We start from the raw sequence: 25,533 nt of genomic DNA, 5'->3' as shown, positions 1-25,533 counted from the left end.
CCAATCTTTCCTCGTACGACAGTCCCGCCATCCCGGGGATTAACCTGGTGAACCTACGCTGCACTGCCTCAATAGCAAGGACGTCCTTCCTCAAATTAGGAGACCAAAACAATACTCCAGGTGCGGTCTCACCAGGGCCCTGTACAACTGCAGGACCTCCTTGCTCCTAAACTCAAATCCTCTCGTTATGAACCTACGCTGCACTGCCTCAATAGCAAGGACGTCCTTATGTTCCATTCTTTCAACATATGACAGTCCCTCCATCCCAGGGATTAACCTGGTGAACCTACGCTGCACTGCCTCAATAGCAAGGACGTCCTTCCTCAAATTAGGAGACCAAAACTGCACACACAGTACTCACGGTGAGAAATGCCAAAAATCAACAGAGCACTTAATTCCACCCCTCTCTCATCTTCCAAACCCTGTTTGGCCTTAACGGGAAAAACAGCTCATGGCATAAAACCGTAGTGGATAAAAAACAGGATGACTAATGGAGAAGGGAATCACAAAATGCTGGAGTAACTCAGCGGGTCGGGCAGCATCTCTGGAGAGAAGGAATGGGTGACGTTTCGGGTCGAGACCCCTCTTCAGATGGAGAAGGGGAGAAACTTTGTGCCCGCTGAAACTTAGGATTCCTCTCAGAGGCCCTGCACTCACCTGTGCGAACGGAGAAGGTGGCTGTCCTCTTTCGCATGGTAATCAGTCAACGACCTTCTTAACACACCAACAGCACAACAGCAAGAAGAGGCAGTCCCGCAGAGTCTGGAAGATACTGTGACTGTCGTAATTGCCCAGGAAACTCTTGCCGGGCACTCCAAAAGCCATGGCAGCGATCGGCAACACAGGGAGACCAGTAACTGAATGCCCGACCAGCGTCATCTCTCCCCACCCTCTCTCTCTCTCCCAGCAGAGGTCAGCATCGGAGAGACTGACACACGCCCCATGGTCCCGCCTCGGCTTTTTTTTTGGGAGAGAGCTGGGGGTGCAGGGAACGACCCAGAGCCTGACTGCTCCTCAATAACGTTGGCACGGTGGCGTAGCGGGTAGTGCCACCGCCTCACGGCGCCAGAGGCCCCGGTTCTGTAGCTGTATCTTGACGTATAATCACCATCACTGGATGTCAATCCCGATGTTGGGGGAAGTCCAGAACCTGGGCTTGTATACACTGGAATTTAGAAGGATGAGAGGGAATCTTATCGAAACGTATAAGATTATTAAGGGGTTGGACACGTTAGAGGCAGGAAACATGTTCCCAATGTTGGGGGAGTCCAGAACCAGGGGCCACACACAGTTTAAGAATAAGGGGTAGGCCATTTAGAACTGAGACGAGGAAAAACCTAATCAGTCAGAGAGTTGTGAATCTGTGGAATTCTCTGCCTCAGAGGGCAGTGGAGGCCAATTATCTGAATGCATTCAAGAGAGAGCTGGATAGAGCTCTTAAGGATAGCGGAGTCAGGGGGTATGGGGAGAGGGCAGGAACGGGGTACTGATTGAGAATGATCAGCCATGATCACATTGAATGGCGGTGCGTACAGGCTCGAAGGGCCGAATGGCGTCCTCCTGCACCTATTGTCTGTTGTCTAATCCTGACCCTGGGTGCCGTCTGTCCGCGCGGAGTTTGCACGTTCGCCTGGGTCTCTACCTCCCTCCTCCCCGGCTGCCAAAGATGTGCCCATGTGGCCAATCGGCCCCTCTGTAAATTACTCCCCTCGTGCGTAAGGGAGTGGATGAGAAAGTGGGATAAAGAGGGGGGGGGGAGCAGGAAAGGGCAGGGAGTGGGGGAGAGGAGGGAGAAAAGAGAGTGTGAGGGAGGGTAGCAGAGAAAAGAAGTCCGAAGGGTCTCGACCCAAAACGTCACCCATAGATGCTGCCTGTCCCGCTGAGTTACTCCAGCATCTTGTGTCTATCTTTGAGAGAAAAAGAGGGGAATGGTCTCGTCTCAGCCCCTTCAGTGTACAGTCCTACAGTGCCAGACCAGAGGAGGAAGCCCTCTCTCTCTCTCTCTGCTCCTCTCTCCCCTCAGAAACCACCAGAAAAACATTGGCTGGATGACACAGGGGGCATCCAGTCAGCAGCAGAGGGATTAGTCTCCGAGCCGGGGAACAACAGGAGGGCACAAAGAGCGGCGGAGAGAAAGAGAGAGACAGAAACAACAGCAGAAACGTTCGGGAAAGCCGCCCATCGGATTCACGTGCATGCAAGCATTAACCTTCTGCACAATCCCATCACACACACACACACACTCTCGGGGCCAGACACAGAGTGAAACTACCTCTACCCCACTCAAATATCTATATACTAGAACTCTTGTTTGTTTGACAACAGGTGCAGGAGTAGGCCATTCAGCCCTTCGAGCCAGCACCGCCATTCACCGTGATCAAGGCTGATCATTCACAATCAGTACCCTGTTCCTGCCTTCTCCCCATATAGAAACATAGAAAATAGGTGCAGGAGTAGGCCATTCAGCCCTTCGAGCCTGCACCGCCATTCAATATGATCATGGCTGACTCCTATCCCCTGACTCCACTATCCTTAAGAGCTCTATCTAACTCTCTCTCTTGAAAGCATCGAGAATTGGCCTCCACTGCCTTCTGAGGCAGAGAATTCCACAGATTTACAACTCTCTGACTGATAAATTTTTTCATCTCATCTCCGTTCTAAATGGCCTACCCATTATTCTTAAACTGTGTGTGGCCTCTGGTTCTGGACTCCCCCAAACATTGGGAACATGTTTCCTGCCTCTAACGTGTCCAACCCCTTAATAATGTTATATGTTTCGATAAGATCTCCTCTCATCCTTCTAAATTCCAGTGTATACAAACTGTCGCTCCAGTCTTTCAACGTACGACGGTCCCACCATCCCAGGAATTAACCTACGCTGCACTCTCTCAATAGCAAGAATGTCCTTCCTTGTTTGTTCCTGAACTAGTCAAAACGGTCCACGACAGCGCGACAATTCTAGGCCCACCTTACTCACCATCGTCCCTTTGGTGCTAATGGAAGAAGTTTCATTGAAATCGGTGTTATATTTTTAAAGTTATTCACATTTTAAAGTTTAAATCTATCTCCTGGGGGAGGGGGGGGGGGGGGGGAGGAGGAGGATAAGGGGGGGTTTGGGGGAGAGAGGAAGGGGGGGAGGAGAGATTTGGGCCCAACAGGTCCACTTGGTCCGGTCTGCAATAAAAACAAATCCCACGTTTTTATGACCTAGGTAAAGGGAGTTCAGGGTTTCGAAGTCTAAGAGGAAAGATTTCTTGGATCAGTAAAGGTGTGTCATATCCTCACAATAAATGGATGTACCTTTAGAAAGATGGGGAGGAATTTCTTTAGCCAGAGGGTGGTGAATCTGTGGAATTCATTGCCACAGACAGTGGAGGACAAGACATTGGGTATTTTTAAAGCGGAGATAGATTTTTGTTAGTACGGGTGTCAGGGGAGAAGGCAGAAGAATGGAGTTGGAGATGGATCAGCCGTGATTGAATGGAGGAGTAGACTCGACGGGCCGAATGGCCTAATTCAGCTCCAATCACTTATGGGCGGCACGGTAGCGCAGCGGTAGAGTTGCTGCTTTACAGCGAATGCAGCGCCGGAGACTCAGGTTCGATCCTGACTACGGGCGCTGCACTGTAAGGAGTTTGTACGTTCTCCCCGTGACCTGCGTGGGTTTTCTCCGAGATCTTCGGTTTCCTCCCACACTCCAAAGACGTACAGGTATGTAGGTTAATTGGCTGGGCAAATGTAAAAATTGTCCCTAGTGGGTGTAGGATAGTGTTAATGTACGGGGATCGCTGGGCGGCACGGACTTGGTGGGCCGAAAAGGCCTGTTTCCGGCTGTATATATATGATATGAAGATGAGGAGAGTACAGAAAACCTCACCTCGGTTGGCACAGCAGTAGAGTTGCTGCCTCACAGCGCCGGAGACCCGGGTTCCATCCCGACCACGGGCGCCGTCTGTACGGAGTTTGTACGTTCTCCCCGTGACCTGCGTGGGTTTTCTCCCAGATCTTCCGTTTCCTCCCACACGCCAAAGACGTGCAGGTATGTAGGTAAATTGGCTTAGTATGAACGTAAATTGTCCCGAGTGTGCGTGGGATAGTGTTAATGTACAGGGATCGCTGGTCGGTGCGGACTCGGTGGGCCGAAAGGCCTGTATCTCTTAGCAATACTTCCTTGAATACAGGACCCCAAACCCAGATTATGAAGGGAATTCACACACACACTCACACCAAGGACAAACACAAAACAGCAAACTTTAACTGAATCCACCATTATAAAATCTGTCAACTGTCAGTACTGGATATATATAAATAAATCTCAACACAACATCTTCTGCACATATATAACAAGGAACATATACACTGATCAGCCAAAACATTATGGCCACTGACAGGCGAGGTGAATAACATTGATTATCTAGTTACAATGGCACCTGTCAAGGGGTGGGATATATTAGGCAGCAAGTGAACAGTCAGTTCCTGAAGTTGACGTGTTGGATGCAGGAGAAATGGGCAGGAGTAAAGACCTGAGCGACTTTGACAAGGGCCAAATTGTTATGGTCAGACGACTGGGTCAGAGCATCTCTGAAACGGCAAGGCTTGTGGGGTGCTGCCGGTCAGCAGTGGTGAGCGCCGACCGACCGACAGTGGTCCGAGGAGGGCCAAACCACAAACCGGCGACAGGCAGGGTGTTGGGCGCCCAAGGCTCAACGATGCGCGAGGGCAACGAAGGCGATCCCGTCTGGTCCGAACCGACAGAAGAGGGCAAAATTAGAGTACATGGTATTGGGGGTAGGGTATTGACATGGATAGAGAACTGGTTGGCAGACAGGAAGCAAAGAGTAGGAATGAATGGGTTCTTTTCAGAATGGCAGGCAGTGACTAGTGGGGTACCGCAAGGCTCAGTGCTGGGACCCCAGTTATTTACAATATCCATTAACGATTTAGATGATGGAATTAAATGTGACATGTCTAAGTTTGACACAAAGCTGGGTGGCAGTGTGAGCTGTGAGGAGGATGTTATGAGGCTGCAGGGTGACTTGGACAGGTTGAGTGAGTGGGCGGATGCATGATAATGTGGATAAATGTGAGGTTGTCCACTTTGGTGGCAAGAACAGGAAGGCAGATTATTATCTGAATGGTGTTAGATTAGGGGAGGTGCAACGAGACCTGGGTGCCCTTGTACATCAGTCACTGAAAGTAAGCGTGCAGGTACAGCAGGCAGTGAAGAAAGTTTCATTGCAAGAGGATTAGAGTTTAGGAGCAAGGAGGTCCTGCTGCAGTTGTACAGGGCCCTGGTGAGACCGCACCTGGAGTACTGTGTGCAGTTTTGGTCTCCTAATGAGAGGAAGGACATTCTTGCTATTGAGGCAGTGCAGCGTAGGTTCACCAGGTTAATCCCTGGGATGGCGGGACTTACATATGATGAAAGAATGGGTCGACTGGGCTTGTATTCACTGGAATTTAGAAGGATGAGAGGGGATCTCATTGAAACATATAAAATTCTTAAAAGATTGGACAGGCAAGGTGCAGGGAAAATGTTTCCGATGTTGGGGGAGTCCAGAACCAGGGGTCACAGTTTAAGAATAAGGGTTAGGTCATTTAGGACTGAGATGAGAAAAAACTTCTTCACTCAGAGTTGTGAATCTGTGGAATTCTCTGCCACAGAGGGCAGTGGAGGCTGATTCACTGGATGTTTTCAAGAGAGAGTTAGATTTAGCTCTTAGGGCTAACAGAATCAAGGGATGTGGGGGAAAAGCAGGAACGGGGTACTGATTTTAGATGATCAGCCATGATCATAAATGGCCTACTCCTGCACCTATTTTTCTATGACTAACTCCACCCAGGGCAAGTGAAGATTTCCCTCACACTCCTAACTTGTAGATGGTGGAGACGTAATGTGGCGGATGTGGAATACATGGACTATCTCCACCCAGGCAAGTGGAGAGTGTGGTACAGATATCACAGGGCCTTCCTCACACATTGTGGCTGGGCGAGTGGGTCAACTCAGGATACCCTGGGGCCAATTCCCCATCTAAGAGAGGGTAGTCTCCACTTGCCCAGGGTGGAGATAGTCCATGCACTCCGCATCCGCCATTGTACCTGCCCCGTTTGGACAGGGATGTGGATTGGAAAGGTTTGGAGGGGTATGGGCCAAACGCGGGCAAGTGGGGCTAGTGTAGATGGGGCAGGTTGGGCCTGTTTCCGTGCTGTAAGTCAGGAGGAGTGAGAGGGAAACGCTCTCCTCTTGCCCAGGGTGGAGTTAGTCCGTGTATTCCGCATCCGCCACGTCACCCCTCTCCCGTCTACAGGTCGGGAGTGGGAGGGAATTCTCTCTCCGAAACTCGCTCGGGGTGAGCGGGTGCGACTGCAGCAAACCTCAGGGGAGCTCGACACCGTCCGGGGACCAAGCCACCGTTCGATCGGCCCTCTCTCCACCACCTCCCCCACCCCCAGTGCGCGCACCATCTACAGAACGCACCGCGGTTACTCAACCGGTCGAGACTCCTGAACTCACCCAGGGCAGCGGGGAGGGGGGAAGAGAGAGACCACCCACAGGTTCCCACCCCCCCCCCCCGACAGCCAGCGCCAGCGCCGGCCCCGGGAGCACCTCCCCCTCACGCGGACCGCCGCGGTGGCTCAAGATGGCGGCTCAAATTATGGATCCTGGAGACTCTTGCCACATTTGGGGAGGGAGGTGGCTAACCTCTGACCTTGTACCATATCCCCAAGCTGTGAGTTACTTATTCCCCATCCCGGAGCTCGATCGTCCCTGCCCCCCCCCTCTATCTCCACCCTCCACTTTTGCCTCTCCCCCAATCCCCCCCTCTCCCTAGGCCCCTATCTCTTTCTACCCTTCCCTTTCTCCCTACCCCCTCTCTCTCAATCTCCCTACCCCTCTCAATCCCCCTACCCCCTCTCTCTCAATCCCCCTACCCCCTCTCAATCCCCCTACCCCCTCTTTCAATCCCCCTACCCTTTCAATCCCCCTACCCTCTCTCAATCCCCCTACCCCCTCTCAATCCACTACCCCCTCTCAATCCCCCTACCCCCTCTCAATCCCCCTACCCCCTCTCAATCCCCCTACCCCCTCTCAATCCACTACCCCCTCTCTCAATCCCCCTACCCCCTCTCAATCCCCCTACCCCCTCTCAATCCACTACCCCCTCTCAATCCCCCTACCCCCTCTCAATCCACTACCCCCTCTCAATCCCCCTACCCCTCTCTCAATCTCCCTACCCCCTCTCAATCCCCCTACCCCCTCTCAATCCCCCTACCCCTCTCTCAATCTCCCTACCCCCCTCTCAATCCCCCTACCCCCTCTCAATCCCCCTACCCCCTCTCAATCCCCCTACCCCTCTCTCAATCTCCCTACCCCCTCTCAATCCCCCTACCCCCTCTCAATCCCCCTACCCCTCTCTCAATCCCCCTACCCCCTCTCAATCCCCCTACCCCCTCTCAATCCACTACCCCCTCTCAATCCCCCTACCCCCTCTCAATCCCCCTACCCCCTCAATCCCCCTATCCCCTCTCAATCCCCTACCCTCTCAATCCCCCTACCCCCTCTCAATCCCCCTACCCCCTCTCAATCCCCCTACCCCCTCTCAATCCCCCTACCCCCTCTCAATCCCCCTACCCCCTCTCAATCCACTACCCCCTCTCAATCCCCCTACCCCCTCTCAATCCACCTACCCTTTCAATCCCCCTACCCCCTCTCAATCCACTACCCCCTCTCAATCCCCCTACCCCTCTCTCAATCCCCTACCCCCTCTCAATCCCCCTACCCCCTCTCAATCCACTACCCCCTCTCAATCCCCCTACCCCCCTCTCATTCCCCCTACCCCCTCTCAATCCCCCTACCCCCTCTCAATCCACTACCCCCTCTCAATCCCCCTACCCCCTCTCATTCCCCCTACCCCCTCTCAATCCCCCTACCCCCTCTCTCTCCCTTTCTCCCCATCCCCACGATCTCTCCCCTGCCCCCTCTTTCTTTCTCCCTACCCCCTCTCTTTCTCCCTACCCCCTCTCTTTCTCCCTATCCCCTCTCAATCCTCCTACCCCCTCTCTTTCTCCCTACCCCCTCTCTTTCTCCCTACCCCCTCTCTTTCTCACTACCCCCTCTCTTTCTCCCTACCCCCTCTCTTTCTCCCTACCCCCTCTCTCAATCCTCCTACCCCCTCTCTCTCATTCTCCCCACTCCTCTCTCTCTCATTCACCACCCTCTGCTCCCAGCCTTGGGGAAGAGGGTCTCCATCTGTGAGCTCGGAGGCAGGTGGATCGGACCCTGGCGTGATCAGTCGACATTACCTCCCCTCCGGGAGCTGACCGGGAGTTTCAGCCGACCGTACCGCTGTTAACTCCAGAGGCGGGTGTTAGCAAAGATACTAGAGGAGCAAGATGGACCACTCCATTGAAATCGCCTATACTGAAGTGTAGAATGCAAAGGAGCGTAATGTCCGCCATTTTAGTAAGCAAGACCCGCCGTTCGCTATGCCTCTCGCAGTGTAATCAGTGTTTTGGGGGAACAGTAGGTGTGATGACACCATTAAAATGCAGAATATATCTCATCCATCATCTCACAGATATTTGTAATTTTTCTTTTTGAATGTTTCTGTGTGTTTCTGCTACTAAAATGGCGCCGTGACGTACTACGGTTTTTAGGGTCGAGTGGACCATCTTGCTCCTCTAGTATCTTTGGGTGTTAGTAGCGGGAGGGGGGTGGGGGCAGGGGAACGAACCCAGTCAGAGGGGGGGGGGGTGAGTTGTTTGACGTTGGGTCGGGGGGGGGGGGTAGGAAGTCAGAGGTTAGGGGTTGAGATAGTGGGGGTCAGAGGTTAGGATGGGGGTGTGGAAGTCAGAGGTTATGGGGTGGGATAGTGGGGGTCAGAGGTTAGGATGGGGGGGTGGAAGTCAGAGGTTAGGGGTTGAGATAGTGGGGGTCAGAGGTTAGGGGGTGGGATAGTGGGGTCAGAGGTTAGGGGTTGAGATAGTGGGGGTCAGAGGTTAGGATGGGGTGGTGGAAGTCAGAGGTTAGGGGTTGAGATAGTGGGGGTCAGAGGTTAGGGGGTGGGATAGTGGGGTCAGAGGTTAGGGGTTGAGATAGTGGGGGTCAGAGGTTAGGATGGGGGTGGAAGTCAGAGGTTAGGGGTTGAGATAGTGGGGTCAGAGGTTAGGGGGTGGGATAGTGGGGTCAGAGGTTAGGGGTTGAGATAGTGGGGGTCAGAGGTTAGGATGGGGGGGGGGTGGAAGTCAGAGGTTAGGGGTTGAGATAGTGGGGGTCAGAGGTTAGGGGGTGGGATAGTGGGGTCAGAGGTTAGGGGTTGAGATAGTGGGGGTCAGAGGTTAGGATGGGGGGTGGAAGTCAGAGGTTAGGGGTTGAGATAGTGGGGGTCAGAGGTTAGGGGGTGGGATAGTGGGGGTCAGAGATTAGGAGGATGGGGGGGGGGGGGGGGGGGGTGTCAGAGGCCGGTCAGGGTCCCGAGGACGGGCTCAGGTTCTAGAGGACCTCTCCTCGGCCTCCTCCTGCAGGTGGTAGGCGGGACGGTAACGCTCCACGCCCCGGTCCGTCACGTAGCGCAGCGTCGGGTTCTTGGTCGTGTTCTCCATGCTCCCCAGAGACGTGTACCTGAAAGAGGGGGGGGGGGGAGGGGAAAGACACAGGGGCAGAATGAAGAGAGAGAGGGACCCCCCCCTGACCCAACCCACCGTGGTCAGGAAGGGGTGGGCAGGAGGGAGCGCCACCCTGTGGGAGGGGAGGGAGGGGCAGTGAGGAGGGAGCGCCACCCTGTGGGAGGGGAGGGAGGGGCGGTGAGGAGGGAGCGCCACCCTGTGGGAGGAGAGGGAGGGGCAGTGAGGAGGGAGCGCCACCCTGTGGGAGGGAGGGGTGCTGAGGAGCAAAGATACTAGAGGAGCAAAATAGACCACTCGACCCTAAATACCGTAGCACGTCACAGCGCCATTTTAGTAGGCAGAAACACGCAGAAACATTAAAAAATCTGCGAATTGATAGATGAGATATATTCTGCATTTTTATGGGAATCATCACACACACTGTTCCCCCAAAACACTGATTACACTGCGAGAGGCAGAGAGAGCGGCGGCCATTTTGCTTACTAAAATGGCGGACGTTACGCTCCTTTGCGTGCTACACTTCAGTATAGGCGATTTCAACAAAGTGGTCTATCTTGTTCCTCTAGTATCTTTGGTGAGGAGGGAGCCTCGCGCTGTGGGAGGGAGGGAGGGACGGTGAGGAGCAAGATGAACCACTCCGTCAAAATCGGCGATACTGAAGTGTGGCACGCAAAGGAGCGTAACGTCCGCCATTTTAGTAAGCAAAATGGCCACCGCTCTCTCTGCCTCTCGCAGTGTAATCAGTGTTTTGGGGGAACAGTATGTGTGATGATCCCGTTAAAACGCAGAATATATCTCATCTATCAACTCACGGATTTTTATTATTTTTGTTTTTAAATGTTTCTGCAGGTTTCTGCCGACTAAAATGGCCGCCGTGACGTGCTACGGTTTTTAGGGTCGTGCGGTCTATCTTGCCATGCTCCATCTTTGGTGAGGAGGGAGCGCCGTGCTGTGGGAGGGAGGGAGGGAGAGGAGGGAGGGAGGGACACACTGTGGGAGGGAGGGAGACACTGTGGGAGGGAGGGACTCACTGTGGGAGGGAGGGGCGGAGAGGAGGGAGGGAGGGAGACACTGTGGGAGGGAGGGGCGGTGAGAAGGGAGTGCCACACTGTAGGAGGGAGGGAGGGACACACTGTGGGAGGGAGGGACACACTGTGGGAGGGAGGGAGGGGCGTGCTGTGGGAGGGAGGGAGACACTGTGGGAGGGAGGGAGGGACACACTGTGGGAGGGAGGGGGGGAAGGAGGGAGGGACACACTGTGGGAGGGGAGGGAGGGGCGATGAGGAGGGGTCTATCTTGTTCCTCTAGTATCTTTGGTGAGGAGGGAGCGTCGCGCTGTGGGAGGGAGGGAGGGGTGGAGAGGAGGGAGGGAGGGACACACTGTGGGAGGGAGGGAGGGGTGATGAGGGAGTGCCACACTGTGGGAGGGAGGGACACACTGTGGGAGGGAGGGACACACTGTGGGAGGGAGGGAGGGGTGAGGAGGGAGTGCCACACTGTGGGAGGGAGGGAGGGGTGAGGAGGGAGCGCCGCGCTGAGGGAGGGAGGGAGGGGCAGAGAGGAGGGTGCTACCTACCCCCTGTCGTAAAGGACACAGTAAGGGATGTAGAGAGTGCGCAGAAACTCCCAGATATCATGGTAACTCCAGTCCTGGGAAAACACAACAAAGGCCGTCACATTCCCGACAATCCCGCCTCGCATTCCCAACAACTCCCTCTCCTGCCGAACCGCTCAGTTAAAAAAAAACCCACAGGGATATGCAGGGAATGAGGGATATGGATCACGGGCGGGCAGAGGAGATCAGTTTAACGACGTCGTGTACGGCAGGCGCATTGTGGGTCGAAGGGCCTGTTCGTGTGCTGGACTGTCCCGTGAAGAGAATGATGGAGGGAGAACAAGGAAGGGGAGAGGGCGGGAACGAACAAGGAGATAAGGAGAGAGAGAGGGGGTGATGGAGGGCGAGGAATAAGGGAGGAAGGGAGATATGGAGAGAGAGGGTGGATAGGTAGGGAGGGGGATAGAAACATATAGAAAATAGGTGCAGGAGGCCATTTGGCCCTTCGAGCCTGTACGCACCGCTATTCATTGTGATCATGGCTGATCATCCACAATCAGTAACCCGTGCCTGCCTTCTCCCCATATCCCTTGATTCCACTAGCCCCTAGAGCTCTATCTAACTCTCTCTTAAATCCATCCAGTGAATCGGCCTCCACTGCCCTCTGTGGCAGAGAATCCCACACATTCACAACTCTCTGGGTGGAAAAGTTTCTTCTCACCTCAGTTTTAAACGGCGTCCCCTTTATTCTTAGACTGTGTGTGTGGCCCCTGGGATGCTGTGAGAGATGACGCTGTCTGTCTGTGCGGAGTTTGCACGTTCTCTCCCCGTGACCCGCGTGGGTTTCCTCCGGGCGCTCCGGTCCCCCCCCCACGTGCCCGTGCGGGTTTGTGGGTGGATCGGCCCCTCTGTGAATCGCCCTCTCGTGTGTGGGGAGCGGATGAGAGAGAGCGCGACAACGTGGAACTAGTGTGTGAACGGGCGATCGCTGGTCGGCACGGACTCGGTGGGCCGAAGGGCCTGTTACGAAAGGATATAGGAGAAACTAGAAACTGCAGAGACTGGTTTACGATTTTTTAAAAAAGTGCTGGAGTAACTCAGCGGGTCAGGCAGCATCCCTTGAGTTTGAAGAACAGTTACGACCTGAAACTACACCTATCTGTGTTCTCCAAAGATACTGTCTGGAGATGCAACACCTGTCCCTTTACCTCCCCCCTCAACTCCATCCAAGGACACAAACAGTCTTTCCAGGTGAGACAGAGGTTCACCTGCACCTCCTCCAACCTCATCTATTGCATCCGCTGCTCCAGATGTCAACCTATTTACATCGGCGAAACCAAACGCAGGCTCGGCGATCGATTCGCTCAACACCTGCGCTCGGTCCGCCTTAACCAATCTGATCTCCCGGTGGCTCAGCACTTCAACTCCCCCTCCCAGTCTGACCTTTCTGTCATGGGCCTCCTCCAGTGCCATAGTGACGCCCACCGGAAATTGGAGGAACAGCACCTCATATTTCGCTTGGGCAGCTTGCAGCCCAGTGGTATGAACATCGACTTCTCCAACTTTAGATAGTTCCTCTTCCCCTCCCCCTTCCCAGTTCTCCCACTGCCTGTCTCCACCTATATCCTTCCTTTGTCCCGCCCCCCTGACATCAGTCTGAAGAATGGTCTCGACCCGAAACGTCGCCCATTCCTTCTTTCCGGAGATGCTGCCTGAGCCGCTGAGTTACTCCAGCATTTTGTGAATAAATACCTTCGATTTGTACCAGCATCTGCAGTTATTTTCTTATACTGTCTGACCTGCTGAGTTAATCCAGCACTCTGCATCCATGTCATCATTTAAGATAAATAGAAAAAGTTTACAGGGATGCTGCATTTTGGTAGGACAAATCAAAATAGGACGTACAGGGTAAATGGTAGGGAATTGAGGAATGCAGTGGAACAGAGGGATCTGGGAATAACTGTGCATTGTTCCCTGAAGGTGGAATCTCATGTGGATAGGGTGGTGAAGAAGGCGTTTGGTATGCTTGCCTTTATAAATCAGAGCATCGAGTATAGAAGTTGGGATGTAATGTTGAAATTGTACAGGGCATTGGTGAGGCCGAATCTGGAGTATGGTGTGCAGTTCTGGTCGCCAAATTATAGGAAGGATGTGGACAAAATGGAGAGGGTACAGAGGAGATTTACTAGAATGTTGCCTGGGTTTCAGCACTTAAGCTACAGGGAGAGGTTGAACAGGTTGGGTCTTTATTCTTTGGAGCGTAGAAGGTTGAGGGGGGACTTGATAGAGGTTTTTTAAATTTTGAGAGGGACGGACAGAGTTGACGTGGGTAGGCTTTTCCCTTTGAGAGTGGGGAAGATTCCAACAAGGGGACATAACTTCAGAATTGAGGGACAAAAGTTTAGGGGTAACATGAGGGGGAACTTCTTTACTCAGAGGGTGGTGGCTGTGTGGAATGGGCTTCCGGTGGAAGTGGTGGAGGCAGGCTCGATTTTATTATTTAAGAGTAAATTGGATAGGTATATGGATGGGAGGGGATTGGAGGGTTATGGTCTGAGAGCAGGTAGATGAGACTAGGTCAGGGAGAATGGTCGGCGTGGACTGGTAGGGCCGAACGGGCCTGTTTCCGTGCTGTAATTGTTATATGGTTATATATGGAACAAACTTCCAGAGGTGGTTAATTTATCTAGAGATACAGTGTGGAAGCAGGCCCTTCGGCCCACCGAGTCCGTGCCGACCAGTGGTTCTATCCTACACACCATGGACAATCTACAGAGGCCAATTAACCTACGAACCCGCACGTCTTTGTAAAGTGGGAGGAAACCGGAGCACCTGGAGAAAACCCCCACGGTCACAGGGAGAATGTACAAAGTCCGTACAGACAGCACCCGTCGTCAGTATCGAACCCGGGACTCCGGCGCTGTGAGGCAGCAGCTCTACCAGTGTGCCACAGTGCTGCCCATAACAACTTTGGGAAAAAATATTTGGAAAGGAAAGGTTTCGAGGGATAGGGGCCAAACGTTGGCAATTGGGACGAGCTTATATGTGGCAAAGAACTGCAGATGGTTTTTTTTTACAAGGAAAACTTAATGCTTGGCAAGGCCAGCAGCATAATCAAGGACCAGTCTCACCCCGGTCACTCCCTCTACACCTCGCGCTGCCTCGGCAAGGCCAGCAGCATCGTCAAGGACCAGTCTCACCCCCGGTCACCCCCTCTCCTCCCCTCTCCCATCGGGCAAGAGGTACAGAAGCGTGAGAACGCACACCTCCAGATTCAGGGCAGTTTCTTCCCGGCTGTTATCAGGCAACTGAACCGTCCTCTCACCAACTAGAGAGCGGTCCTGACTTCCCGTCTACCTCACTGGAGACCCTCGGACTATCTGTAAGGTCTCTAGTTGGTCTCTGAAAGACTGGAGCGACTAGGCTTGTGTACACTGGAATTTAGAAGGATCTAAGAAACGTCTAAGATTATTAAGGGGTTGGACACGTTAGAGGCAGGAAACATGTTCCCAATGTTGGGGGAGTCCAGAACCAGGGGCCACACAGTTTAAGAATAAGGGGTCGGCCAGTTAGAACTGAGATGAGGAAAAACTTTTCCAGTCAGAGAGTTGTGAATCTGTGGAATTCTCTGCCTCAGAGGGCAGTGGAGGCCAATTCTCTGAATGCATTCAAGAGAGAGCTAGATAGAGCTCTTAAGGATAGCGGAGTCAGGGGGTATGGGGAGAAGGCAGGAACGGGGTACTGATTGAGAATGATCAGCCATGATCATATTGAATGGCGGTGCGTACAGGCTCGAAGGGCCGAATGGCCTCCTCCTGCACCTATTGTCTATTGTAATCGGACTTTATCTTGCACTAAACATTATGCCCTTTATCCTGTATCTGCACACTGTGGACGGCTCAATTGTAATCGTGTGTTGTCTTTCCGCTGACTGGATCGCGCGCAAAAACAAAAGCTTTTCAATGTACACGTGACAATAATAAACTAACTACTGTAACAACATTTCACAGCTACCTGGATAGTTTAATTTGGTTTCGTTTATTGTCACGTGTACCGTGATACAGTGAAAAGCTTTTTTGTTGCGTGCTAACCAGTCGGCGGAAAGACTGTACATGATTACAATCGAGGACAGGAAAGGTTTAGAGAGATGTGGACGAAACGCGGGCAGGCGGGACGAACGTAGACGGGGCATGTCTGAGACAAGGAACGGCAGATGCTTTCTGACAAGGGGCAACTAGACTGCGATGACTCTGTGAGCTGGCAGAGATTCGATGGGCCGAATGGTGTTCCCTGTAGTGTGGAAACAAGGCAGTGGAGGGCAAGTCAATGGATATTTTTAAGGAACTGTAGGAAAAAAACTGCAGATGCTGGTTTAAACTAAACTCAACTAAATTAAACTAAACTCAACTAAATTAAACTAAACTCAACTAAACTCAACTAAATTAAACTAAATTAAACTAAACTCAACTAAACTCAACTAAACTCAACTAAACTCAACTAAATTAAACTAAATTAAACTAAACTCAACTAAATTAAACTAAACTCAACTAAATTAAACTAAACTAAATTAAACTCAACTAAATTAAACTCAACTAAATTAAACTAAATTAAACTAAACTCAACTAAATTAAACTAAACTCAACTAAATTAAACTCAACTAAATTAAACTCAACTAAATTAAACTAAACTCAACTAAATTAAACTAAACTCAACTAAATTAAACTAAACTCAACTAAATTAAACTAAACTCAATGAAAGAAAAGCAGACCAGACTAAAGTGAACCAAAGTAAATCAAATAAACACAATCTAAACCAAACCAAACCGAACAAAACTATCTACAATCCCAGGTGGACATACCAACATACTGGAGTAACTCAGCGGGTCGGGGAGCATCTCGGGAGAGAAGGAATGGGTGACGTTTCGGGTCGACAATAGACAATAGACAATAGGTGCAGGAGGAGGCCATTCAGCCCTTCGAGCCAGCACCGCCATTCAATGCGATCATGGCTGATCACTCTCAATCAGTACCCCGTTCCTGCCTTCTCCCCATACCCCCTCACTCCGCTATCCTTAAGAGTTCTATCCAGCTCTCTCTTGAAAGCATCCAACGAACTGGCCTCCACTGCCTTCTGAGGCAGAGAATTCCACACCTTCACCACTCTCTGACTGAAAAAGTTCTTCCTCATCTCCGTTCTAAATGGCCGACCCCTTATTCTTAAACTGTGGCCCCTTGTTCTGGACTCCCCCAACATTGGGAACATGTTTCCTGCCTCTAACGTGTCCAATCCCCTAATTATCTTATATGTTTCAATAAGATCCCCCCTCATCCTTCTAAATTCCAGTGTATACAAGCCCAATCGCTCCAGCCTTTCAACATACGACAGTCCCGCCATTCCGGGAATTAACCTAGTGAACCTACGCTGCACGCCCTCCATAGCAAGAATATCATTCCTCAAATTTGGAGACCAAAACTGCACACAGTACTCCAGGTGCGGTCTCACTAGGGCCCTGTACCAACTGCAGAAGGACCTCTTTGCTCCGATACTCAACTCCTCTTGTTATGAAGGCCAACATTCCATTGGCTTTCTTCACTGCCTGCTGTACCTGCATGCTTCCTTTCATTGACTGATGCACTAGGACACCCAGATCTCGTTGAACTCCCCCTCCTCCTAACTTGACACCATTCAGATAATAATCTGCCTTTCTATTCTTACTTCCAAAGTGAATAACCTCACACTTATCTACATTCCAGATACGAGCCCCTTCTTCAGACTGATGTCGGTGGGGGGGGGGGGGGGCAGGACAAAGAGAGGATGTAGTCAGAGGCAGGAAGACTAGTGGGAGAACTGGGAAGGGGGGGGGGGGGATAGAGAGGGAAAGTAGGGAGCTATCTGAAGTTAGAGAAGTCAATGTTTAAACCGCTGGGGTGTAAACTGCCCAGGCGAAATATGAGGTGCTGTTCCTCCAATTTGCACTGGGCCTCACTCTTTAAGGTGCAGATCGACGGATTCTTGATTAGGCCTTAGTGTTTCCGACTACATCCTATCTTTGTCCCGTCCCAGCACCGAGCCTTGCGGTACCACCACTTTGGTGCTAATGGAAGGAGTTTCATTGAAATCGGTGTTATATTTTAAAAGTTATTCACTTTTTAAAGTTTAAATCTATCTCCTCGGGAGGGAGGAGGGTGGGAGGGGGAGGAGGGAGGATAAGGGGGGTGGAAGTGGGGGGGAGGTTTGGGGGGGGGAAGGGGGTGATCGGATGGGGGGAGGGAAGTGGGGGAGGAAAGGGTGCTGCACCAATGCAGGAGAGGTTTGGGCCCAACAGGTCCACTTGGTCTAGTTCTATGTGTAAACGTCAGTGAGCCCCTGGATTAGACCCCAGCATCCACTCCCAGGGATCTGTGAACCCGTGTACAAACCCCCCCCCAAGCCACTGGATTAGCGCCAAGCCCTGCACTCCACTCTATGATCCCTTTGAACGAGTTGCAGTGGGCTGAGTATCTGAGGGTGTGCATTGCTCCAGGGAGAGGGTTTATTTTAGATTAGTTGAGTTGAGTTGACGGAGTTGAAGTCATGACTTGCGCTGACCTTGGATTTAAGTGAGGGGGGAGTTGCGCAAATTGTTGGCCTCACTCTCTCGCCCCGGCCAATCGGGCCCCAGCAGCAAGACATAGTCAATGGACAATAGGTGCAGGAGGAGGCCATTCGGCCCTTCGAGCCTGTACGCACCGCCATTCAATGTGATCATGGCTGATCATCCACAATCAGTACCCCGTTCCTGCCTTCTCCCCCATACCCCCTGACTCCGCTATCCTTAAGAGCTCTATCTAGCTCTCTCTTGAATGCATTCGGAGAATTGGCCTCCACTGCCTTCTGAGGCAGAGAATTCCAATCTGTGGAATTCTCTGCCTCAGAAGGCAGTGGAGGCCAATTCTCTGGATGCTTTCAAGAGAGAGTTAGATGAAGCTCTTAATGATAACGGAGTCAAGGGATATGGGGAGAAGGCAGGAACGGGGTACTGATTGTGGATGATCAGCCATGATCACGGTGAACGGCGGTGCTGGCTTGAAGGGCTGAATGGCCTCCTCCTGCACCTATTGTCTATTGATCAGCCATGATTGAATGGCAGAATATGACTTGATGGGCCAAATGGCCTAATTCTGCTCCTAGAACTTACTAGACCAAGTGGACCCGTTGGGCCCAAATCTCTCCTGCATTGGTGCAGCACCCTCTCCTCTCCCCCTCTCCTCTCCCCCCTCCCACTCCCCTCTCCCACTCCCCCCCTCCCTCGCCCTCCCCCCCCTCCCCTCCTTCCCTAGGAGATAGATTTAGAACATAGAAACATAGAAAATAGGTGCAGGAGTAGGCCATTCGGCCCTTCGAGCCTGTACGCACCGCCATTCAATATGATCATGGCTGATCATTCAACTCAGTATCCTGTACCTGCCTTCTCTCCATACCCCCTGATCCCTTTAGCAAAAAGGGCCACATCTAACTCCCTCTTAAATATAACCAATGAACTGGCCTCAACTACCTTCTGTGGCAGAGAATTCCACAGACTCACCACTCTCTGTGTGAAGAAATGTTTTCTCATCTCGGTCCCAAAAGACTTCCCCCTTATCCTTAAGCTGTGACCCCTGGTTCTGGACTCCCCCAACATCGGGAACAATCTTCCCACATCTAACCTCTCCAACCCCTTAAGAATTTTATATGTTTCTATAAGATCCCCCCTCAGTCTTCTAAATTCCAGCGAGTACAAGCCCAGTCTCTATCCAGTCTTTCCTCATATGTAAGTCCCCGCCATCCCAGGGATCAATCTGGTGAACCTTCTCTGTACTCCCTCTAAGGCAAGAACGTCTTTCCTCAGGTTAGGAGACCAAAACTGCACACAGTACTCCAGGTGCGGTCTCACCAAGGCCCTGTACAACTGCAGCAGAACCTCCCTGCTCCTATACTCAAATCCTCTTGCTATGAATGCCAACATACCATTCGCTTTCTTCACTGCCTGCTGCACCTGCACGCTTGCTTTCAATGACTGTTGCACCACGACACCCAGGTCACGTTGCATCTCCCCTTCTCCCAATCGGTCACCATTCAGGTAATACTCTGCTTTCCTGTTCTTGCCGCCAAAGTGGATAACCTCACATTTAAACTTTAAAATGTGAATAACAAAAAACATAACACTCGATTTCAATGAAACGTCTTCCATTAGCACCACAGGGACGACGGTGAGTGAGGTGGGCCTAGAATTGTCGCGCTATCGTGTACCGATTTGGCTGTAGTTCAGGAACAAACAGACAAACAAACGAGAGTTTTGGTACATGGATGAAGGGTGGAATCTTTCGGGTGGCGAGGATGTGGTGACGCAGTTCTCCACACTCACCAGGAGAGGGTTCACCCTCATGTAGTCGGGCCAGCCGGGGTCAGTGGCGCACATGGGCTGAGCGAGCGGGAGTATGGGTCCGTGCGCCGGGTCCCCATCAGGACCGCCTTGATGCCGGGCTGCTGAGCTCTCAGGTCCGTCAGCGCCTCCTTGATGTTCCCACACACCGTGTAGAGCTGGAGGTTGTACCTGCAGCAAGAACTCGCCGTTAGTATCTCTCTCTATGGGCGGCGCGGCGGGTAGAGCTGCTGCCTCACAGCGCCGGAGACCCGGGTTCCATCCCGACCGCGGGCGCCGTCTGTACGGAGTTTGCACGTTCTCCCCGTGACCTGCGTGGGTTTTCTCCCGGCGGTCGCGGTGGCGCGGCGGTAGAGTTGCCGCCTTCCAGCGAATGCAGCGCCGGACACCTGGGTTCCATCCCGACCACGGGCGCCGTCAATAGACAATAGGTGCAGGAGGAGGCCATTCAGCCCTTCGAGCCAGCACCGCCATTCAATGCGATCATGGCTGATCATTCTCAATCAGTACCCCGTTCCTGCCTTCTCCCCATACCCCCTCACTCCGCTATCCTTAAGAGCTCTATCTAGCTCTCTCTTGAAAGCATCCAACGAACTGGCCTCCACTGCCTTCTGAGGCAGAGAATTCCACACCTTCACCACTCTCTGACTGAAAAAGTTCTTCCTCATCTCCGTTCTAAATGGCCTACCCCTTATTCTTAAACTGTGGCCCCTTGTTCTGGACTCCCCCAACATTGGGAACATGTTTCCTGCCTCCAATGTGTCCAATCCCCTAATTATCTTATATGTTTCAATAAGATCCCCCCTCATCCTTCTAAATTCCAGTGTATACAAGCCCAATCGCTCCAGCCTTTCAACATACGACAGTCCCGCCATTCCGGGAATTAACCTAGTGAACCTAGGTTAACTCAGTACGGAGTTTGTACGTTCTCCCCGTGACCTGCTTGGGTTTTCTCCGAGATCTTCGGTTTCCTCCCACGCTCCAAAGACGTGCGGGTTTGTAGGTTAATCGGCTTGGTGTAAATGTAAAAATTGTCGCTAGTGGGTTCTGGATAGTGTTAGTGTGCGGGGATCGCTGGTCGGCGCGGACCCGGTGGGCCGAAGGCCCCGTATCCGCACTGTACCTCCAAACTAAATCTCCAGTTTCCTCCCACACTCAGAAGACGTACAGGTTTGTCGGTTAATTGACTTGGTGTAATTGTAAATTGTCCCTGATGTGTGTAGGAGAGTGTTAGTGTACGGGCATTGCTGGTCAGCATGGGCTGGGTGGGCCGAAGGGCCTGTTTCCGTGCTGTATCTCTAATCTCGTGGGCAGTGGGCAAGTCCTAATGGGACTTGTACAGGAGTTGGATGACCCCCACGATGTCTCCACTGTCTTGTGTGCGTGCCACATGTGCAGTCGGCAAGTCGTTGGTTCCAGCGGCTTTAGGGCTTGTCTGCCTAGCGTGTGAAGCCTGGGTTCGGCGGATCGCGCAGAGGAAACCACCAGAAGGTTCAACGGGCAGAAAGACGATCCCAGCAAAGCGTCGCGGAGCGCAAACGGGGCGGAGTGAAACTTCTGACCATCCACTGCATCCACATGCAGGTACAGCAGGCAGTGAAGAAAGCCAATGGCATGTTGGCCTTCGTAACAAGAGGAGTTGAGTATAGGAGCAAAGAGGTCCTTCTGCAGTTGTACCGGGCCCTAGTGAGACCGCACCTGGAGTACTGTGTGCAGTTTTGGTCTCCAAATTTGAGGAAGGATATTCTTGCTATTGAGGGCGTGCAGCGTAGGTTTACCAGGTTAATTCCCGGAATGGCGGGACTGTCCTATAACATATAACATATAACATATAACAACTACAGCATGGAAACAGGCCTGTCCGGCCCTACCAGTCCACGCCGACCATTCTCCCTGACCTAGTCTCATCTACCTGCTCTCAGACCATAACCCTCTAATCCCCTCCTATCCATATACCTATCCAATTTACTCTTAAATAATAAAATCGAGCCTGCCTCCACCACTTCCACCGGAAGCCCATTCCATACAGGTTGAAAGACTGGAGCGACTAGGCTTGTATACACTGGAATTTAGAAGGATGAGAGGGGATCTTATCGAAACGTATAAGATTATTAAGGGGTTGGACACGTTAGAGGCAGGAAACATGTTCCCAATGTTGGAGGAGTCCAGAACCAGGGGGGTCACACAGTTTAAGAATAAGGGGTCGGCCATTTAGAACGGAGACGAGGAAAAACTTTTTCAGTCAGAGAGTTGTGAATCTGTGGGATTCTCTGCCTCAGAAGGCAGTGGAGGCCAATTCTCTGAATGCATTCAAGAGAGAGCTGGATAGAGCTCTTAAGGATAATGGAGTCAGGGGATATGGGGAGAAGGCAGGAACGGGGTACTGATTGAGAATGATCAGCCATGATCACATTGAATGGTGGTGCGTACAGGCTCGAAGGGCTGAATGGCCTCCTCCTGCACCTATTGTCTATTGTCAAAGGGACGACGGTGAGTAAGGTGGGCCTAAAATTGACGCGCTATCGTGTACAATTTTGGCTGTAGTTCCGGAACAAACAAACAAATAAACAAACGAGAATTTTAGTGTATAGATAACAGATATATAGAATAACAGATTCCTGTGACTGGGTTTACAGGTTGCAATCTATTCCAGGGGTTTAATAGACAATAGGTGCAGGAGGAGGCCATTCGGCCCTTCGAGCCAGCACCGCCATTCAATGTGATCATGGCCGATCATTCTGAATCAGTACCCCGTTCCTGCCTTCTCCCCATACCCCCTGACTCCGCTATCCTTAAGAGCTCTATCTAGCTCTCTCTTGAATGCATTCAGAGAATTGGCCTCCATTGCCTTCTGAGGCAGAGAACTCCACAGATTCACAACTCTCTGACTGAAAAAGTTTTTCCTCATCTCAGTTCTAAATGGCCTCCCATTATTCTTAAACTGTGTGGCTCCTGGTTCTGGACTTCCCCCAACATTGGGAACATGTTTCCTGCCTCTAACGTGTCCAACCCCTTAATAATCTTATACGTTTCGATAAGATCTCCTCTCATCCTTCTAAATTCCAGTGTATACAAGCCTAGTCGCTCCAGTCTTTCAACATATGATTGTCCAGGAATTAACCTAGTAAACCTACGCTGCACGCCCTCAATAGCAAGAATATCCTTCCTCAAATTTGTAGACCAAAACTGCACGCAGTACTCCAGGTGCGGTCTCACTAGGGCCCTGTACAACTGCACACAGTACTCCAGGTGCGGTCTCACTAGGGCCCTGTACAACTGCACACAGTACTCCAGGTGCGGCCTCACTAGGGCCCTGTACAACTGCACACAGTACTCCAGGTGCGGTCTCACTAGGGCCCTGTACAACTGCACACAGTACTCCAGGTGCGGTCTCACTAGGGCCCTGTACAACTGCACACAGTACTCCAGGTGCGGTCTCACTAGGGCCCTGTACAACTGCAGAAGGACCTCTTTGCTCCTATACTCAACTCCTCTTGTTAATAGATAGAATAACAGACCCTGGGTTACAGACCAGGGTCTGATCCAGGGGCTCAGGGACTCGATACATTGATTCGATGCCCGGGAGTGGGTTTTCGGGCTGGAGTCTGACCAGAAGCAGTGGGAATCAGTGACTGATATCTGGGAATCAGGATGATGTTTGCTCAACACTCACCTCTTGCAGGTCTCCTGGATAAAGTCTTCCATTTCCGGGAAGGGGGAAACCAGGCGCACGTACAGAGCCTGCAGCTGATGGCTGGTGTCCGGGTTGGCCCTGCAGGGAACACACTCGGTGAAGGTCAGTGAGAACGTTCCCCGCACTGCCCCCCTCCTCCTCCCCCTCAGTGGGGTCGACGTCTACACGCACTGCCGCGGTTACACCCACAGCTGGGGACATCCTGCAGCTCCACAGGGGGGCAGCACCGAGCCACGACCCGGGCAGTGAAGTGGGAGCTTCACTGTGTGTGTCTGACCCCAGGGATGTTTTGGGGCCGTAGAGGGAATGCCTCGCTGTGGGAGGGAGGGAGGGAGCGCCGCGCTGTGGGAGGGAGGGAGGGAGCGCCGCGCTGTGGGAGGGAGGGAGGGAGCGCAGCACTGTGGGAGGGAGGGAGGGCGGTGGATTCTTAGAACAGCTTGTACTGGAGCCTACCAGGGAGAAGGCAATTCTGGATTTAGTGTTGTGTAATGAACCTGATCTGATAAGGGGACTCGAGGTAAAAGAGCCATTAGGAGGCAGTGACCACAAGCTTTACTCTACAAATTGAGAGGGAGAAGGGAAAATCGGAAGTGTCAGTATTGCAGTATAGCAAAGGGGATTACAGAGGCATGAGCTGGCCAGATTTGACTGGAAGGAGGCCCTAGCAGGGAAGACGGTGGAACAGCAATGGCAGGTATTCCTGGGAATAATGCAGACGTTGCAGGATCAATTTATCCCAAAGAGGAGGAAAGATTCCAAGGGGAGTAAGAGACGCCCGTGGCTGACAAGGGAAGTCAATAGACAATAGACAATAGGTGCAGGAGGAGGCCATTCAGCCCTTCGAGCCTGTACCGCCATTCAATGCGATCATGGCTGATCACTCTCAATCAGTACCCCCGTTCCTGCCTTCTCCCCATACCCCCTCACTCCGCTATCCTTAAGAGCTCTATCCAGCTCTCTCTTGAAAGCATCCAACGAACTGGCCTCCACTGCCTTCTGAGGCAGAGAATTCCACACCTTCACCACTCTCTGACTGGAAAAGTTCTTCCTCATCTCCGTTCTAAATGGCCTACCCCTTATTCTTAAACTGTGGCCCCTTGTTCTGGACTCCCCCAACATTGGGAACATGTTTCCTGCCTCTAATGTGTCCAATCCCCTAATTATCATATATGTTTCAATAAGATCCCCCCTCATCCTTCTAAATTCCAGTGTATACAAGCCCAATCGCTCCAGCCTTTCAACATACGACAGTCCCGCCATTCCGGGAATTAACCTAGTGAACCTATGCTGCACGCCCTCCATAGCAAGAATATCCTAAGGACAGCATCAAAAATAAAAGAGAACTACAACAAAGCAAAGAAGAGTGGGAAGCCAGAGGATTGGGACACTTGTAAAGAGCAACATAAGGCAATACGGGGAGAAAAGATGAGGTACGAGGGTAAACTAGCCAATAATATAAAGGAGGATAGTAAAAGCTTTTTTAAGTATGTAAAGAGGAAAAAAATAGTCAAGGCAAATGTGGGTCCCTTGAAGACAGAAGCGGGGGAATTTATTATGGGGAACAAGGAAATGGCGAGACGAGTTGAACCGGTACTTTGGATCTGTCTTCACTAAGAAAGATACAAGCAATCTCCCAGATGTTCTAGTGGCCAGAGAACCTAGGGTGATGGAGGAACTGAAGGAAATCACATTAGGCAGGAAATGGTGTTGGGTAGACTGATGGGACTGAAGGCTGATAAATCCACAGGGCCTGATGGTCTGCATCCCAGAGTACTTAAGGAGGTGGTGCTAGAAATTGTGGACGCATTGGTGATCATTTTTCAATGTTCTATAGATTCAGGATCAGTTCCTGTGGATTGGAGGGTAGCTAATGTTGTCCCACTTTTTAAGAAAGGAGGGAGAGAGAAAACGGGAAATTATAGACCAGTTAGTCTGACATCAGTGGTGAGGAAGATGCTGGAGTCAATTATAAAAGACGGAGCATTTGGATAGTAGTAACAGGATTGTTCCGAGTCAGCATGGATTTACGAAGGGGAAATCATGCTTGACTAATCTTCTGGAATTCTTTGAGGATGTAACTAGGAAAATTGACAGGGGAGAGCCAGTGGATGTGATGTACCTTGACTTTCAGAAAGTCTTTGACAAGGTTCCACATAGGAGATTAGTGGGCAAAATTAGAGCACATGGTATTGGAGGTAGGGTACTGACATGGATAGGAAATTGGTTGACAGACAGAAAGCAAAGAGTGGGGATAAA

At 51.7% G+C, this 25,533-nt stretch overlaps 1 protein-coding gene across 1 annotated transcript in view; it reads right to left on the bottom strand.

Annotated features, from left to right (window-relative positions):
* The window catches only part of flad1 (flavin adenine dinucleotide synthetase 1), a 38,139-nt gene that overhangs the window by 10,711 nt on the left and 1,895 nt on the right, over nucleotides 1-25,533 (bottom strand). Inside the window, exons 2-5 of the mRNA XM_078431914.1 lie at nucleotides 23,257-23,355; nucleotides 19,566-19,754; nucleotides 11,204-11,277; nucleotides 9,503-9,622 (exon numbers count right to left, since the gene is read on the bottom strand). Coding sequence (XP_078288040.1) covers nucleotides 9,503-9,622; nucleotides 11,204-11,277; nucleotides 19,566-19,754; nucleotides 23,257-23,355 — 482 coding nt within the window. The remainder of the gene's footprint in view (nucleotides 1-9,502; nucleotides 9,623-11,203; nucleotides 11,278-19,565; nucleotides 19,755-23,256; nucleotides 23,356-25,533) is intronic.

This window comes from Rhinoraja longicauda, chromosome 44, assembly GCF_053455715.1.
Source record: "Rhinoraja longicauda isolate Sanriku21f chromosome 44, sRhiLon1.1, whole genome shotgun sequence".
Lineage (NCBI taxonomy): Eukaryota > Metazoa > Chordata > Chondrichthyes > Rajiformes > Arhynchobatidae > Rhinoraja > Rhinoraja longicauda.
Note: the sequence above shows the minus strand (reverse complement) of the source record. Positions and strands in the feature narration are given on the sequence as shown.